This window comes from Bufo gargarizans, chromosome 6 (assembly GCF_014858855.1).
Source record: "Bufo gargarizans isolate SCDJY-AF-19 chromosome 6, ASM1485885v1, whole genome shotgun sequence".
NCBI lineage: Eukaryota > Metazoa > Chordata > Amphibia > Anura > Bufonidae > Bufo > Bufo gargarizans.
In genome coordinates, this window is record NC_058085.1 from 175,282,067 (window position 1) to 175,299,891 (window position 17,825).

Below are 17,825 nucleotides of genomic sequence, written 5' to 3' on the forward strand. Positions count from 1 at the left end.
AGGCCTAAATATATGCCAATGGACTGTTGCAGTGGTGGGTGACGTGAAGCCTCATTCTCTGCTATGACATGCAGACTGATTCTCTGCTGACATGAAGCCAGATCGTCTGTTACGGGACCTCTCTGCTCTGCCTGTGTGCTAGGCCTAAATATATGCCAATGGACTGTTGCAGTGGTGGGTGACGTGAAGCCTCATTCTCTGCTATGACATGCAGACTGATTCTCTGCTGACATGAAGCCAGATTGTCTGTTACGGGACCTCTCTGCTCTGCCTGTGTGCTAGGCCTAAATATATGCCAATGGACTGTTGCAGTGGTGGGTGACGTGAAGCCTCATTCTCTGCTATGACATGCAGACTGATTCTCTGCTGTCATGAAGCCAGATTGTCTGTTACGGGACCTCTCTGCTCTGCCTGTGTGCTAGGCCTAAATATATGCCAATGGACTGTTGCAGTGGTGGGTGACGTGAAGCCTCATTCTCTGCTATGACATGCAGACTGATTCTCTGCTGACATGAAGCCAGATCGTCTGTTATGGGACCTCTCTGCTCTGCCTGTGTGCTAGGCCTAAATATATGCCAATGGACTGTTGCAGTGGTGGGTGACGTGAAGCCTCATTCTCTGCTATGACATGCAGACTGATTCTCTGCTGACATGAAGCCAGATTGTCTGTTACGGGACCTCTCTGCTCTGCCTGTGTGCTAGGCCTAAATATATGCCAATGGACTGTTGCAGTGGTGGGTGACGTGAAGCCTCATTCTCTGCTATGACATGCAGACTGATTCTCTGCTGTCATGAAGCCAGATTGTCTGTTACGGGACCTCTCTGCTCTGCCTGTGTGCTAGGCCTAAATATATGCCAATGGACTGTTGCAGTGGTGGGTGACGTGAAGCCTCATTCTCTGCTATGACATGCAGACTGATTCTCTGCTGACATGAAGCCAGATTGTCTGTTACGGGACCTCTCTGCTCTGCCTGTGTGCTAGGCCTAAATATATGCCAATGGACTGTTGCAGTGGTGGGTGACGTGAAGCCTCATTCTCTGCTATGACATGCAGACTGATTCTCTGCTGTCATGAAGCCAGATTGTCTGTTACGGGACCTCTCTGCTCTGCCTGTGTGCTAGGCCTAAATATATGCCAATGGACTGTTGCAGTGGTGGGTGACGTGAAGCCTCATTCTCTGCTATGACATGCAGACTGATTCTCTGCTGACATGAAGCCAGATTGTCTGTTACGGGACCTCTCTGCTCTGCCTGTGTGCTAGGCCTAAATATATGCCAATGGACTGTTGCAGTGGTGGGTGACGTGAAGCCTCATTCTCTGCTATGACATGCAGACTGATTCTCTGCTGACATGAAGCCAGATTGTCTGTTACGGGACCTCTCTGCTCTGCCTGTGTGCTAGGCCTAAATATATGCCAATGGACTGTTGCAGTGGTGGGTGACGTGAAGCCTCATTCTCTGCTATGACATGCAGACTGATTCTCTGCTGTCATGAAGCCAGATTGTCTGTTACGGGACCTCTCTGCTCTGCCTGTGTGCTAGGCCTAAATATATGCCAATGGACTGTTGCAGTGGTGGCTGACGTGAAGCCTCATTCTCTGCTATGACATGCAGACTAATTCTCTGCTGACATGAAGCCAGATTGTCTGTTACGGGACCTCTCTCCTCTGCCTGGGTGCTGGGCCTAAATTTATGACAATGGACTCTTGCAGTGGTGGCTGACAAGAAGCCTGATTCTCTGCTATGACATGCAGACTGATTCTCTGCTGACATGAAGCCAGATCCTCTGTTACGGGACCTCTCTCCTCTGCCTGGGTGCTGGGCCTAAATTTATGACAATGGACTGTTGCAGTGGTGGCTGACGTGAAGCCTGATTCTCTGCTATGACATGCAGACTGATTCTCTGCTGACATGAAGCCAGATCCTCTGTTACGGGACCTCTCTCCTCTGCCTGGGTGCTGGGCCTAAATTTATGAAAATGGACTCTTACAGTGGTGGGTGACATGAAGCCTGATTCTCTGCTATGACATGAAGACTGATTCTCTGCTGACATGAAGCCAGATTGTCTGTTACGGGACCTCTCTCCTCTGCCTGGGTGCCGGGGCCTAAATATCTGAGAATGGACTGTTCCAGTGGTGGGTGACGTGAAGCCAGATTCTCTGCTATGGGACCTCTCTCCAATTGATTTTGGTTAATTTCTATTTATTTAATTTTTATTTTAATTCATTTCCCTATCCACATTTGTTTGCAGGGGATTTACCTACATGTTGCTGCCTTTTGCAGCCCTCTAGCCCTTTCCTGGGCTGTTTTACAGCCGTTTTAGTGCCGAAAAGTTCGGGTCCCCATTGACTTCAATGGGGTTCGGGTTCGGGACGAAGTTCGGATCGGGTTCGGATCCCGAACCCGAACATTTCCGGGATGTTCGGCCGAACTTCTCGAACCCGAACATCCAGGTGTTCGCTCAACTCTAATCCTGACATACACAATAAAACTGTGCTTCCTCAACAGAACATTACCATCTAAGGCTACTTTCACACTTGCGTTAAGCTTGTCCAGCAGGCTGTTTCGGCAGGGAAACAGCCTTCCAGATCCGTACTAACGTTTGCACACGCGTGCTGCTGGAAGTCCGCCCCAACCCAATTAAATATAATGGGGACCAGCCGGAGATCCGGTCGCAGCTCAGCAAACATACCCAGAGGCGGCCGGACAAAACATCAGTTTTTTCCCCATTATAGTGAAAATGGGCTGGGGCAGACTTCTGGCAGCCGGTGTGTGAAAACAATTGTATAGATCCGGCAGGCAGTTCCTCTGCCGGAACAGCCTGCTGGACAAGCTTAACACGAGAGTGAAAGTAGCCTTAAGCTGAATGTGATTTATTTTTTTTGTCAAAGAGTAGTGTTGATCATGAATATTCGAATTGCAAATTTTTATTGTGAATATCGTCACTTCGAGAATTTGCGAATATTTAGAATATAGTGATATATATTCGCAATTATATATTTTTTAATCAGTGCACATGATCCCTCCCTACTTCTAGCTTGTGGGCCAATGAGAAGGCTGCAATATCTTTGACTTTAGGAGTAGTGTTGATTGCGAATTTTCGCAATGCAAGTTTTTGGAATGCAAATTTTTCAATTGCCGATTTCCGCAATCAAGAAAATAATGACTAGAGATAATGAATTCGCAAATTTGCGAATATATGGTGAATATTCGCTCAAATATTTCCGAAATATCATGAATTCTAATATTGACCCTGCCGCTCATCACTATCAAAGAGTAAGGGCTAGCTTAGAAACTTTCAGATATTTTGCGTGAGATCCAGAAATCTCCTATAAACATGTCCAAGGTCTGAATATTTATGGGCTATCCACAGGATAGGCAATCAATCTCAGACTGAGGGAATCAGAGTCTTGGTACCAGTGATAAGCTATTCGAAGGGGCCTGGACACTAAATTGAAGGCATCTTCATTGTTTACATCCATTCATCTACCTGCAAACCACCTTATTAGTAGCGATGGTACAGTATATTTCAGTTTTATTTTGTTCAAGTAAAAATGACCAAGCTGCAATATCCTGCACCATCATTACACAGTGTATGGTACATGGACTGATGTACACATTGGACAGATTGCAGAGCTCACACAAGCCCCTTCAAATAGCTGATCATTGGGGGTGTCAAAGGTTGGACCCCACAGATCTGATATTAATGTCCTAGCTTGAGTATACCGTAGGCTTTCAATCTTTTGAACCCAGAAAGCGCTATGAAAGATTATAAGTTCTATAGTTTGCAGAACATAAGAGATTAGGGTGTCCTATTGCTGACATAGTCTAGCATTATTACACTTATTGGAGATCAGTATGCAATAGATATATATGACAACAGACTAAATGTCACATATGTGCAGGAAGTACAGATGCATAAAAAACTGGAATACCTTTCTAGACAAAAATGTTAGTTTTAAAGATGTGCCAAATTTGACATACAACATGTGATTTGACACAACATACACTAATCTAGACAAAACTGACAAATATTCTCATAATAAATCCTCCTCGTTAAGCAGAATTAAATAGGTATTCTAGTTTTAATCAAAAAAACTATGTCACTGTATAGTGAAAAATTATAACCGTTTCTAATATACTTTTTGTAACAATTCTGCAGTATTTAAATGATCTTCCATAAGGTATTTAATAGGAACCTTCATTGCTTACTTCCATGAGATAAAAATGTGTCCTACTCATGTTCTTCAGAAAAATTCACTGCATATTACAGTTACCAGAGCTTTTTCTCAACTGATAACATGACCAGATTTGTATCCCCTGGAAGTAAGCAATAAAGATTTCCATTGAATAACTGCAAGCTGAGATATTAAAACAGCAAGAAATTGATACAGAAACTATATTGAAAAATGTTATAACTTTGATTGTACTTTCATGGCTTGCCTTGGTAGAAATATTGCTTTTGTAGAAGATGCAAGTGATGCAAGTAAAACCTGTTTGCGATGTTAACATGTGGAAAGGACTAAAGGTAAATAGAACTCTTTAGAACTCTTCTCAAGCATACATTTCTCCTGTTTTTAAACATGATTACTATTTATTTTTTATTTTGAAAATCTTTCCTTGGGATCATAAATGTTGGGGAGAAGTGGTGTAACTTCAATAAAGGAAGACCACATGACTGCTATGGAGTCCAGGGGAAGGGTGGTAGGCACTGCACGCCTTCTTTCTTTTCCCAATGTAAAACACTGCATTTGAATAAATCAGCTCTCCCTAGTGGTGGATGCAGACAGACAGCTTTGTAATAGAAGGGAAGTAGGAGATTTATCAATTTGTTTATGCCAGTTATCTGGTGTAAATACATTGACAAACATGATGTTCAGAATAAGAACTTTTTTCTGACACAGAAGTCAGATAAAATGAGCGAGGCCAGGTCTAAACTTTTATATTACAAAGCTTTAATAACATTTTTGTCTGCTTAAATTTAAAAACAAGTAAACTCTGGGGTGTTGGTTGCACTTTGCATTTTGCATTCCATGGGAGTGATTGATGCATGCATACTAAGAACTAGGTGGGACAAGGGAGCCCATACTAAGTTTTCTATAGGGCCCTATGAGATCTGTGTACGCCCCTGACAGACAGACTCCATGTGAACACTGTGCGTGCCATTTCCTCAAACAGCTGATCAGCAGAGGTGCTGGGTATCGGACCCCCGCCGATATGATGTTGATCACCTATCTTGAGGCTAGGTCTTCAATAAAAAAAGCCCAAACAACCCCTTCAACTATAGTTTGAATGAAATAAGAATATGTGATGGTGTTGCTATATTTATAAAGTTAGAAGTTGATGCATGGAGAGATAATATGTAGCCAGACTAATTTCTTCACATCTCTTGGAAATCATGACTAATTGATGCGCCTGGATTGATCTATACCACTCCTGAATTAGACACTTGCAGTTTTGCAGAGTTGTTTGCATCCTATTATCCATACTGAATAAAATGGTACCAATATTCTTTTATTTAATCAACCAATGCTCCCATTGTGACTTGACAACCTAAGGGCGGGCAGACCATGTCAGCTGCCAGTTTATGCTCAACATCTGCTAATTATTTGCAAATTAATCTACTCTTGCTGACTCATTTCATAAATCTCTTGTGATATCCTGGAAAAAAAAAGTGGCCTATTATCTAGCTATTTAGCAGATTATTTAAATGCACTTTTGCTTCTTCCCACTGAGGTTAGCGTTTTTAATTCTAACTTTATGGCAAGTCTAGTGCAGGTGAAAGAGAATGCTTGGTCGTCATGCTATTAATTGTACAGCAGTTTGGATAAGCTAATTCCAAATAGAAACCTTTGTGGGATATCTCACCCTCTGGTCCGATTATAATCATGAACTTCCTGAATTAGAAAATGAGACAGGTTTACTTTTTTGATATAATCTATACACTGAACTCTACCTGTGTGGCCGAGTTACTTTCCTTGTCTTGTCTCATTGCCACCAGGTACTAAGCCAAATCTTAAAGTGAAGCTATTATCAGTTTCATGCTGCCCAAACTACAGGCAGCATAAAATCCTGACATGCTATTCTTTACAGAATGCTAGTTTTAAAAATAATTGGGCCACAAGGTAAAGAGACTACTGTGTGACTTTTCCCTTTGAGGGACATTTTAAGCTTAAAAATGCAAAATCCCTTAGACTCTGCCCCTTGGTGTACCTGTTAGCCAAATCTAATAGCATATCCACAAGTCTGTTCATAGGCCTGACCATGACAACATCATATTTAGAGCTACATATAAAGCTGTTTCCACTCCTAATAATAATAGTTAAAGGGGTTGGGTCATGTCACACATTGATCGCATATTGCTAGGATATATCATCAATGTGAGATAGGTGCAGGTTCTACCTCTGAGAATTGCTATTTTCCCCAGAATGGGATCCCCAGGTGAAAGAGAGCAAACTGTGCATGCACAGTATGTTCTCTATTTATCGCTATGGGAGTGCATTTGGCTGTTTTAAAAAGCCCCATAGTGGTAAATGGTGGCCATCATGCAAATGTGGCCACCATTCCATTAACTGCTATGGGATTGCCAGAAATAACCAAACTCCAACAGCAGTGACTAGAGGGTGGCCCTGCATATGTGACTGTTCTCCGTTCACTTCGGGGGCCCCCTTCTGGAGATAGGAACAATGTCCAGAGTTAGGACCAACAACAATCTGACATTAATGGCATATCCTAGTCCAACCCCTTTAAGAATTTGTCTGGAAAACTGAACAATGTTAATCTGGGTCAGCTAGATCCAAATAGAAAGTATTGGAAGGCTGGTTGGATTTGTGCAAAAAAAGACCTATAAATTGTAAGTGTCCACATGCTTGCATTTTTCAGAGACTAAGACTGCATATGGTGTAGATTTTTAGCACTGTGCGCAAAATTTTTTCAAAACTGCATAAAAATACACAATAACCCTCACCATTTGGTGCAGTTTTGGTGCTTTTTTTGGTGCAGATTTTGAAGCAGATTTTCAGATTTTTTGTTAACAACCCCATTGAAGTGTATAGGGAAAATGGAATCACACAAACAATTGACAGGTTGCATATTTGAAAATCTTCGCAGGAGCTCAACTTCCACATGGAAGAAAAAAAAGGGGGAAATTTATCAAAACTGGTGTAAAGACTCACTGGCTTATCTGCCCATATCTACCAATCAGATACCTTATGCATACATAACTTGAATATGCAGCCTTATTTTGATTTACTATTTATAGTCAGAGGAAGAATATATACATAGATATTTGTGAATATCATCATCCATTTCTACACCTCTATTTATATAAAAGCTTAGTGATTGAGGTTTGGAGTACATTTAAAGTATGTTCTAATTTTTGGACTTCACTGATCTGAATTTTGGAAACTGCTGGTATTCTTGTGTAAACTACAAGCAAGCTTCATAACAACTTTTTTCTCATCAGCAGGAAAAACTGAGCTGGCATGAAAAAGAAATCAGTAATCATTGTCCATTTGCAGTGTTTTCCATTCCAGAACAATTGGTATCATGGCAGGTGATCATACCTGTGGAGGTGCATGAATAGCTATGAAGTATTAACAACATTCTTGTTTTTAAGTTGCATTAAATATTAAGGTATTATGTACATGGCATAACAGTGTGAATGGAGCATGTATGGCAGTGAACAGAGGCTACTTGGCCCCAAATCGATTTACTACCATGAAGCATGAGGAAATTATGTTTTGCTGCAAATCAAATTTTCCCTGAAATTAGGATAGAATTCCAATTTGTGGCGTTTGATTTGCTGAATCCTAATTTTGAGGACTAAAGGTTCAATTCTACCAAATAAACATCTATATCTATAATCATTTTAACTTACCTTTATCCAATCTGGTCAACACTAGAGTCAGATAAATGTTTCTTCTTTAGAGTAAATTGTACAAAGCCTTTTTTTCTGTTACTTCTTGTAAAGCAGCAGGTGTGGACCACTGTGTGAACCAAACAGATTTGGCTTGGGGCTACTTCTAAAAATATTATCTTTGCAGTCCCCTGGTCTTCAATCTTGAACTACCAGGCTAATACCTTTTAGAGAAGTCTTGGTTGACAGCTGACCGATAGGAGTCAAAAGATATACACGCATAACACTTGGACAGGGAAATCTTAATAACATGCCACGTTGGGGCAGGTAGCTCAACATGAACATGGGGATAGATTAGCTTAGGTCAGACAGTGAAGGGTCAGAATCTTGGAAACAAGCAGAATTCAGTACATGGGCAGATGGACAGAATCAGCGCATCTTAGCAGAAACTAGAGAACTGGAACCTATGGCTCAGGCACCTTCCTACAGGGGAAGGTGCTCTTATGAAGATCAGGGTGCATATGCTGGCCCTTTAACAGCTAGAAGAAGCATGTGCACCTGCTTTATGGGCAGCCAGAAGCAGTGCTGACAGGAAGCATGCCTCAGCCTGCGAAAAGAGACATCAGCTACTCTGGCAGTCATGTCTTCCGGGGAGGAGAAGCAGGAGACTGGTGGGTCCAAGCCACCGGCATACAGGAGCAGAGGGACCAGTGAACAGAAAGGTTACTGTGCCTTTCAGGGTGAGTGGAGTAGGGGTGGACATTAGGTGTGACCATAAGGGCTGTTTCACACGAGCGGATGCCGTGCGTGGCATCCGCTCTGTGAAAGAGTGCCAAGACCCGATGCAGACTTCAGAGGCACAGAGCATTAACATGACTGATAGTGCTTCGTGCCTCTCTGTGATCTCTTTACTACGAAATCACAGTGAGATAAAGTTGTCACTGTGATTTCGTAGTAAAGAGGTCACAGAGAGGCACGGAGCACTATCAGTCATGTTAATGCTCTGTGCCTCTGCAGTCTGCATCGGGTCTTGGCTGTCATTCACGGAGCGGATGTCACGCACGGCATCCGCTTGTGTGAAACAGCCCTAACAGTTTCACTTCCAGTTAAACTATGCTACTATATGACCAGTATATCCATCACTTAGATGATGATGGCAAATATTGCATTTTATTGCATTTCTCAGGTGGATAAAAAAAATAAACTGCCAGTTTTACCCATAAAATTCTTACTAATCGTCATGCCAAACCACTGAATATACTGTATGAGAACAAGGTATAAGGAACAGGTGTGAGTAACATTGTATGATCAGGATTTGGTTGCAAAGGTTTACAACCCCTATAATACTTTAAAAGCGAATCATTTTCTATTCACTGCCCAAACCACCTTGACCTTGAAAAATATTTAAATCTATATTTCATTGAAAATCCTATTACTAGTGTATATCATGTCACTATGCATACAATTTCCGAGAAAATGCATAAAAGGTACATTTTAACAGTTTGACTGCAGCACTTTAGGGTAGTTTGTCATAAAAATAATAGCCATCTTGGTGTCAAGGTATTGAAGCTTTGTTACATATTGAAGTCACCTTTTCTACCATTCAGTTGTAGCTCAATACGCGTTAAGAAATAACTGACTGTGACACCCAAAGTTTTGACATAACCTGAATATACCTCTGTTTGAGTCAGTCTTGTGCCATTTGCAGTTAGCAATTTTTTTTTCGCTCCATGTAATAGCATTCCGTGTCACAGCCAGTTTAAAAAAAGGAGACAAAGAAAACATCTGACATGATGTGCCAAAGAGGAATCTAAGGGCTTTGAGTGTGATATTTATTTCATTTTAAAACAATCATATATCTCTAATGTATAATGGAATAGTTCCTGAAAACAAATACAACCTGGTAGAAATTGACATATTTTTCAGAGCAAAACTGGAATGATTTAACATAATCAAATCATTTTAATGTGAAGTCGATTAAAAGAGACAGATTTAGACTTTCACAGTATCACAGTGGACAAAATTAGAATTCTCACTGCTTCCCGAAAAATGAGCATCTCAGTCCCTGTCCATCAATTTCAGAAGATTATGATTATTTCAATGAAAGACTTTAACTGTCAAGATAGCAATTACTAAAAATGGACCACGTGTGGGTGTATGGTTCGGTTCTAAAGGAATATGTACTGGAAAATACCTGAACTTGACCTATTTATGGTCTATTATGCACATAAGTGTGTTATGAATTATATTTAGGAATTAATCAATTTATCATGGTGTTATTGGGACTAAAGTATTACTAAAGGCCCTTTCACACGAGCCAATGATCAGGCAAACAACCATTTCATAGAAAGGTTGTTGATGATTATTGCCCATTGTAAACTGGGCAGCAAGCACTGGCTTATCTGATACTGCATACTGGCCCTCATTATGGGCAGAAAATCAGTGAACAGGCAATTTCACATAAGCATATTTAGTGCTGGAAATATGCTCTGTGTGACAGCAGAATTTCCTCGACTGAACGCTGCTCCTGTAAACACGAAGTCACAGCCTTAAAATGATTTGTAATACTACATGTTCCTGCCCAACCTCAGATCTATCAAATTGCACTCACATAATACCATCAGTACAATTCAGCACAGATGAGGTCAAGCAGGACCACACAGCATTATAAAGCATTATATCACTGTGAGTTCATGTCACAGGAGCAGGATTCAGTCTGAAAAATACTGCTATTCCTTGCATTAAATACCCTCATAAATGACTTCACACAGCTATTGTTTTATATTTTTGCTGTTTTTACTATTTTTTGCAGTTCTTTAAATGCAGCCAGAATTAACTTTAAAGACTATAGTGCATTATGAAATGCTTTACAGACACAACTTCTTCCTGCCATTTTTTATTTATTTTTTTGCATTGTGATTAAGTGCTTTTAATGGCTTTGATGTTTTTTGCCAATTTTTCTATTGGCATCTCTATATGATTTGAAAAAAACAAAGACAAAATGCATGGTTAAAGTGTTATATTGTATTAACAAACTTAAATACTTCAATTGCCACAAAAACACTGAAAAAACCCTGTTGAAATGCAAAAAAAAAAGTAATAGAAACTTAAGAACAAATGAGTTGTGCAGGCATATTTTCCAGACTGATTTCACATTGGGAATGGTGAAATAGGTAACTGCACACTGGGCGGAATAGTTGTCAGGGAAATTATCCAATCCTGGGAGAGTACAGTTTAAACTTTGCCCATAGGCCATTATCTGGCTTGAAGCTCATGTCCATTCAAGTGAATGCAATTGAGCTCCAATACCAGACACAGTTCATGAACTGTTACTGTTTTTATCTAAGTCACAACAACCACTTTAAAAAGAACTCAAACAGTATAAAACTAATTTTTGTCCAATTTGTAGGTAAACATCTTTCCTTCTTTGAGTAAAGAGTATGTAAAAAATGAAATTACATCCAGAATAACTTGGGTCTGTTGATTTCTCAATTGTAAATCATAAATAAAAAATAAAAAAATGTTTCATCTCACAATATAAACTATAACAGTTAGCATAGATGCTAATTAATTAAAACATGACTGTCGACTACTGTCGACAACATTACGAATGCAGATTAATTCAATCTCAAGATGACAAACTAGAGATTAATGGTGCTCAAGGCATTTATCTGGTGGCATCTACACCCACAGTGTAGCAAGTAAAGTTGGTGCTTACAGTCATAAGGACAATGTTTCACAAGATACTCTAGTGGGAGCCCGGACATGTTCTATTAATGAGACTATCCATCATCCAGGGGTCTGTAGGGTTTAAGGCTAGGATTCAGGACATCTCTGTTATTTTGTTAACGCATGCAATGAAGTTGGTTTAGTGACCGAGGACAGTCAATTAATCTCTAGCTTTAAAGTGAAAACAGAATGAAAAAAATAGTAACACTAGATCTTTTCTCTCATGTCAACAAATGAATCATTTTCACAAAGAATTATTACTCTATATAGCTTTTTTTCACATTAAACGTCTAAATTATACGCAATTCACCAGCTGCTGTTCTGTAAAGTGAATGTCCACCCCTGAAAATTTTTTGGCTTTCTTCATCTAAATCCAGTAGGCATTCAATATCCTATATTTTTTGCCGGTTAAAGCTTAGTTTTGTCTTCATAGACAGGTATATGACAAAATCTGGCCTTCTGCTGCCACCACTAGGGGGTGTTTAGAAGCTTACTGCATTTTGCTTATAAATTGAATTCAATAATAAAACAGTATGCAGTTAAACTTTGAAGCTCTCCTCAGTGGTGGCTGCAGGAATCCACAATTTTTTCATAAAAAAGAGGTATTCCGGTTTTAATTATTACATTTATTTATGTAGAGTAGGCTTGAGCGAATCAAGCTTCTGATCATAGATCTGAAGTTGATTTGTTCGTACACTTAGTTTTAATGCTGTACGGAGACCTGTTTCTGTACAGCATTAAAATGTATTGCCTCCATGGAGGTAAGATTTGTTTCACCTGAAGTTGTGCTAGACTTGGGTGAATGAATTTGGTATTAATTTCTACATCTTTAAAAACTCAAGTTAGGTTTGGTACTGGCTGGTACCCTGTTACCAAACCTGACTTTGGATTGCTAATTTTAAATGTTTTTAAAGATACAGATACAGTTGCGCGAGACTTTGGGTGAAACTAATTTTGTCTTCACAGAGACAATTCATCTTAATGCTGTACACGGAGACGGGTCTCCATACATCATTGAATGAATCGACTTAGGATCCATTATCCGAAGCTCCATTAGCCCAACACTAATGTAGAGAATAGAATGTTGAACAATTTCCGAATTTGCATCTATTTATAATTTTGCTTGAGACCTATATTATATCCATGCATTTGTCTCTCCCTAAAGAAAAAAAAAATGTACAGTAACTTTAAGTCCTGTAAAATACATCCACACGAGAGCTGGATAAGACCTAGATAGGACTAAATATGGCGTAAATCATGTGAGCTGTCATGTGACCCTCAAAAGTATCATGTGACCTGGCTTTGCGTTTACTGCCCAGGTATCTAATGGGTGAATAGTAGTGTACTGGTGAGAAGAAAATATACGCACTATCCTCAGTACTACTACCCGCAGCAGCATCTCATGGCTGCCACTAGTCCTCTTTACTTACCTCATGAATATTTCCTGTGTTCTGACCCAGTAAATGTATGTCATTTAGCACTGCTTACTGAATATAAGGGTGCAAAGAGTATCAAACAACTGACACCATGTTTAGTGATGCCATAGTTACACATTACATAGGACTGAAACATGAGCTATACCATTCTTCTTCATATAGGGGTCAACTGCCTGATATCAGAAAGAAATGTATGCACACATTTAAATATGGGTAGATTAGAAAATTGTAGGATTTTCTATTACATATACAAATACATTTAAAAAATAAAAACATTGTGAGCTCCGTATGAGAAGAAAATGAATCATTGACCAACACAAAGATATATTGTAAAGACAATTAAATTGAAATGTTAACCCTAAAAATGACAAATGTTACTAAAATACATTTATTAAACACATGGCAAGACATAGTAAATACCACTTTATTTATATCACAACTTGGGATTGCGTTTTATTTTTACGATTTCATTTGAAGAAAAAATTTAAACAGGGCGTCTGAAAACTGTGAGGCTGATCTGCTGTAACCTTGTACAAATTACAGTTAAGTACAGGTGAAGCACATAGAAGCCATGGGGAAGTTATTATGCTTTGAACTTCACAATTCTGACTTCAAAAAATCACATGGCTTTGTGACTTTTTGGTTCTACTAGTTCAAACAGTTTGGCAATTTTTACACCACTCATTCCAGTTTTGAAAAGTGGGTGGAAAAGTGGCTGTGATTGATCTGTCAAGCTAATGTAAGTTAGATTTACATCTATAGGATTTAAAAAAAATCACAAAAAAAATCACAATTTTACTCTAGTAAAGGAGTGGCATAGAAAGTGAAGTGACATGAAGACAGAAGTGTTAAACTTAAAAATATTCCAAGTTTATCAAAGACCATGCAATATTTGATGAATTTGGCACAAATAACAGCAAAGCTACACCTTCTACATGACTCCTACAAAATTGGCATTACAAATCCCCCCTCAAGATAAATCTCCCTCCATTGCAAGGAAGCCACAGCAACTAGTGGTAGTCCACATGTGGATAAAGCAGCTCAGCCACAACTTGTAAGGGAGCCTATTTAAGCATTCATAACTCATTATCCTCAACATTTACAGTTTAATGAGAGATCTTTATGCTTTAATTGAAGCAAAATATTGGGTCTTAATGGATAGAGCGACACTAAATAGATGTACTTAAAGTTATATAAAAGTAGCTAACAAGGAGATAAAGGATCTCAGTAGCAATAGTTAGAGATTGGGTGATTTATTTATTTTTTTACAAAAACCACTTACCATATGTCCTATTACTAGGGAGGTTCTTCACTCAGGAGGACCACTCACTATGTGCCAGAATGGCAAAAAGCCCTGTAAGAGCAGCTTTATCTGTGGCAGACCCAGAGAGTCTATATATTACACAAAAACATGCAGTTTTATGTTGTTATTTAATGACCTTTTACACAGGATGACAATCTGAGCAATTATCACGAAGAAGCATTCCTAGGAGCACTTGTTCCCAATAATTGCCCTGTGTAATGGTGTTGCTGATCATTAAGGCAAATGCTCGTACATCAGGTAAAGGCATTACTGTTGTGGTCATTTAGATCTTCACTTCAGGGCAGCAGATCTTTTTGATTAAACAGGTATTGGCTCCACAGAAACAATCATTCTTTACGGGGAATTGGGATTGCAGTTTTGATCACTCATTCCCATACATCGGAGATGATTGCTGTGTGTAAATTCAGCTCTGAAGCAGACAATTTTTGGGAACAAACAGTTTGTTTCTGATAATTTCCTGCAATCTTGGCCCGTGCAAAGGGGCCTTTAAAAATTCCTGATGATCAGCTGTCATTTATTGAGGATACAATACATCCTGGCTATTTAAATGAATAGCTGACTATATAATAAGCAGCTCTCCGTTTTAAGCTTATAGAGGATGACTCAGAGTGGTAGACTCCACTCTAAAATGTCCATATACCATGGACATATGGACAGAAGTTTTCCTGATGGGACATCCCCTTTAAGAATTACAAACTGATATAGCACTAATTTATTTTTAACATTAATATAAAGCAAACAGACCTCCCTGTTTCATTTTGTAGTAGTTTCTGCACTTTTCCAAGTGTTAAAAACTACATGTCATCCAACTACGATATAGTAATGTAACAACTGTATTCTCTGCAAATATTTATATAAAATTACAATCCAACACATAAAGGCTTCATAGGCCTTTTTAAAGATCTTCACTCCAGCTTACTCAACGCTTATTTTGCTCAAGGTACGGTACTTTCAAGCTCAGTGGGAAATGACAGAAATATAAATCTAGCCATCATCACCTCACCCTAAGGACAAAGGCAAAACTTAGTAAACAGTCAAATGTAAAAATAAAATAGAAACAAATGACTCACCATAATCACTGTCATAAAACACAATGAATTTCTGCCATCGGAGTTCAGTTACTAGTTTTAACATTACGTCGTTGAGGCGAACTGGTGGTCTTGCAGCCAAGGTGTATTCCTCTCCATCCAGGCTAGGATTAAGTTGGCAGGCAGTTCTGGGTGATCCAGCAGTGTTGCGTTGTACATAGATATGAGGGATGTGCATGGCATCTGTCAATGATTGAAGTGCATTTGCTGAGGCACAACCAGTAGACGTCACTAAGGCTAAAATCCCCTGGGTCATCAAGTCACACGCTGAAAAACAAATACAACAAATTTGGTCATAATTTGCCTTCACAATGGATGCTCAATCTGTGAGTGAGAAAAATTTGAACCTTTACAATACAGCAGAAGATCACAAGCCTTAGACTTTTCATTTTTGCAACATATTTTGCATACAGTTACAGCTAAAAAATATATTACATGTTTTCACCCAGGCCACCGAGCCCTCACAATATACTAATGCTTCTTGCTTTATAGAGATTACTTTCACGTTTATGCTGTGCATAGCAGTCATCTCATTATTTTTCAAAGGCACTATGAAAGTTAACACCTCTGGAGGTAAAGCTGAAGGCAGATAGCATAGGTAAAAATGTACTCCCTATATCATCCCTATCTTCTGACCAGACGTTTCTACACATTAGTACACTCCCCCCCAAAAAAACAACAAAAAACGCATGTGCGACTTCCATGCGTTTTTCATGCGTTTTTTGTGTGCAGATGCGTTTTTTTGCCCAATGATGCAGAACACTTCAGAAAATCACCCCTATGAAGCATTTATATAATAATGTATGCCTAATCACAGAAACAGGATTTACAGGTTGATATTCGTATAATCTTAGAAATGTAGAAAACTTTCTCCAATGGTGCAGCTCAATCTACATGTTCTCATATCAATGGAAGGAAGGGACTTCAAACTCAAACTGGAAACTCCAATTGTTTTATTAAGTTGATATGAGGATATTGCAGAGATGGGGCCTCGGAATTAAGGATGGACCCTGAGGTCCTTCCTTAGTTCTGAGGCCCCATAGCTGTAATATCCTTACATCAACTTAACAAAACAATTGGAGTGTCTCCATAGTCACGTAAAGAAAATGGAGTAAGTATATGTAACCAGAAGTTACAAAGGTATGGAAAGAAATATTTTTCAATGTATGTTTTCAATTAGTCAATTTTATGCCTAGAAATAAAAACTAATAATAAAACTATAGAAATTGTAAAGAATTGGATATCCAGGGATAATTATTTTATTTTATATATACTTAGAATTCCTACTCTGTTCCGGTCCCAAACTGCTTCCATTTACATTCCAAGTGAGAGCATGTCATTCATATGATGACTAGTGTTGATCGAGCACCATAGCGCTCGGGGCCTCGGGGGCTTGGGCTGAACTCCTCGGGATGCTCGAGTGCTCGACCGACCACAATGGAAGTCAATGGGAGAACGCGAGCATTAAACCAGACAGCCCCTGCTCTGAAGAGGGGACGATGTCTGGTTCATACGAAAAGTTCCTAAATTGATGGAAACACCACTGAAATGGTTTGGGAACAGCATGAGGTGGATGTCTGGATGCATTTTGGACTCCCAGGTCGCTGCTGGGAACAATGTTGTCTGAGAAATACGCCACTTTTGCAGACTGAAAATATTATGCACAAAACCAAAGATAATATTGATTTTAGAGGAAAAATTGTTAGGAAACATTCTTTTCTGTATATTTACTTGTATATAAAGTGCAAGTGCTGCCAAAAATTCCAAGAAAGAGGCACTCCGATACAACCTGTATATCACATAAAGGAGGGCCTCATTCATATTGTGGTTCAATTGTTCAGGTAGTAGAACTCCTACACTCATAAAGCCTATGCACTAAGTGAACAGGCTGCCAAAAATTACGGCGCTCCAATAAACCATTTATTACACATTAAAGAGGGCATCATACACCCTTAAAAAAATACGATTGATGGCTTTCTGGTGAGCTGTCCCTCTAGAAAATGATATGTGAGGGCCTACAGGTGAACTAACCCTGTAAAATATTGTAGCTGAAGGCCGGCTGGTGAGCTGACTCTCTAAAAAATTATATGCAAGGGCTTGTAGGTGAGCTGATCCTGTAAAATATTGAAGGTGAGGGCCTGCTGGTGAACTGGCGCTCTAAAAAATTATTTAAGAGTGCCTGTAGGTGAGCTGACCCTGTAAAAGATTGTAGGTGAGGGCCTGCTGGTGAGCTGACCCTCTAAAAAATTATATGCGTGAGCCTGCAGGTGAGCTGACCCTGTAAAACATTATATGCGAAGGGCATATATGCGAGGGCATTTTATGCGACGAATAAGCATGTTGATAAGATGGAAGAGGAGGAAGAGGATGAGAAAAGGAAGATTCAAACA

General features: G+C 39.4%; 1 protein-coding gene across 1 annotated transcript in view; it reads right to left on the reverse strand.

The window, feature by feature from the left end:
* GRID1 (glutamate ionotropic receptor delta type subunit 1) overlaps window positions 1-15,964 on the reverse strand; it is a 1,225,827-nt gene extending 1,209,863 nt beyond the window's left edge. The window contains exons 1-2 of the mRNA XM_044299563.1: window positions 15,871-15,964; window positions 15,418-15,702 (exon numbers count right to left, since the gene is read on the reverse strand). Of these exons, the coding sequence (XP_044155498.1) occupies window positions 15,418-15,702; window positions 15,871-15,964 (379 nt within the window). The remainder of the gene's footprint in view (window positions 1-15,417; window positions 15,703-15,870) is intronic.
* Window positions 15,965-17,825: the final 1,861 nt, after the last annotated feature.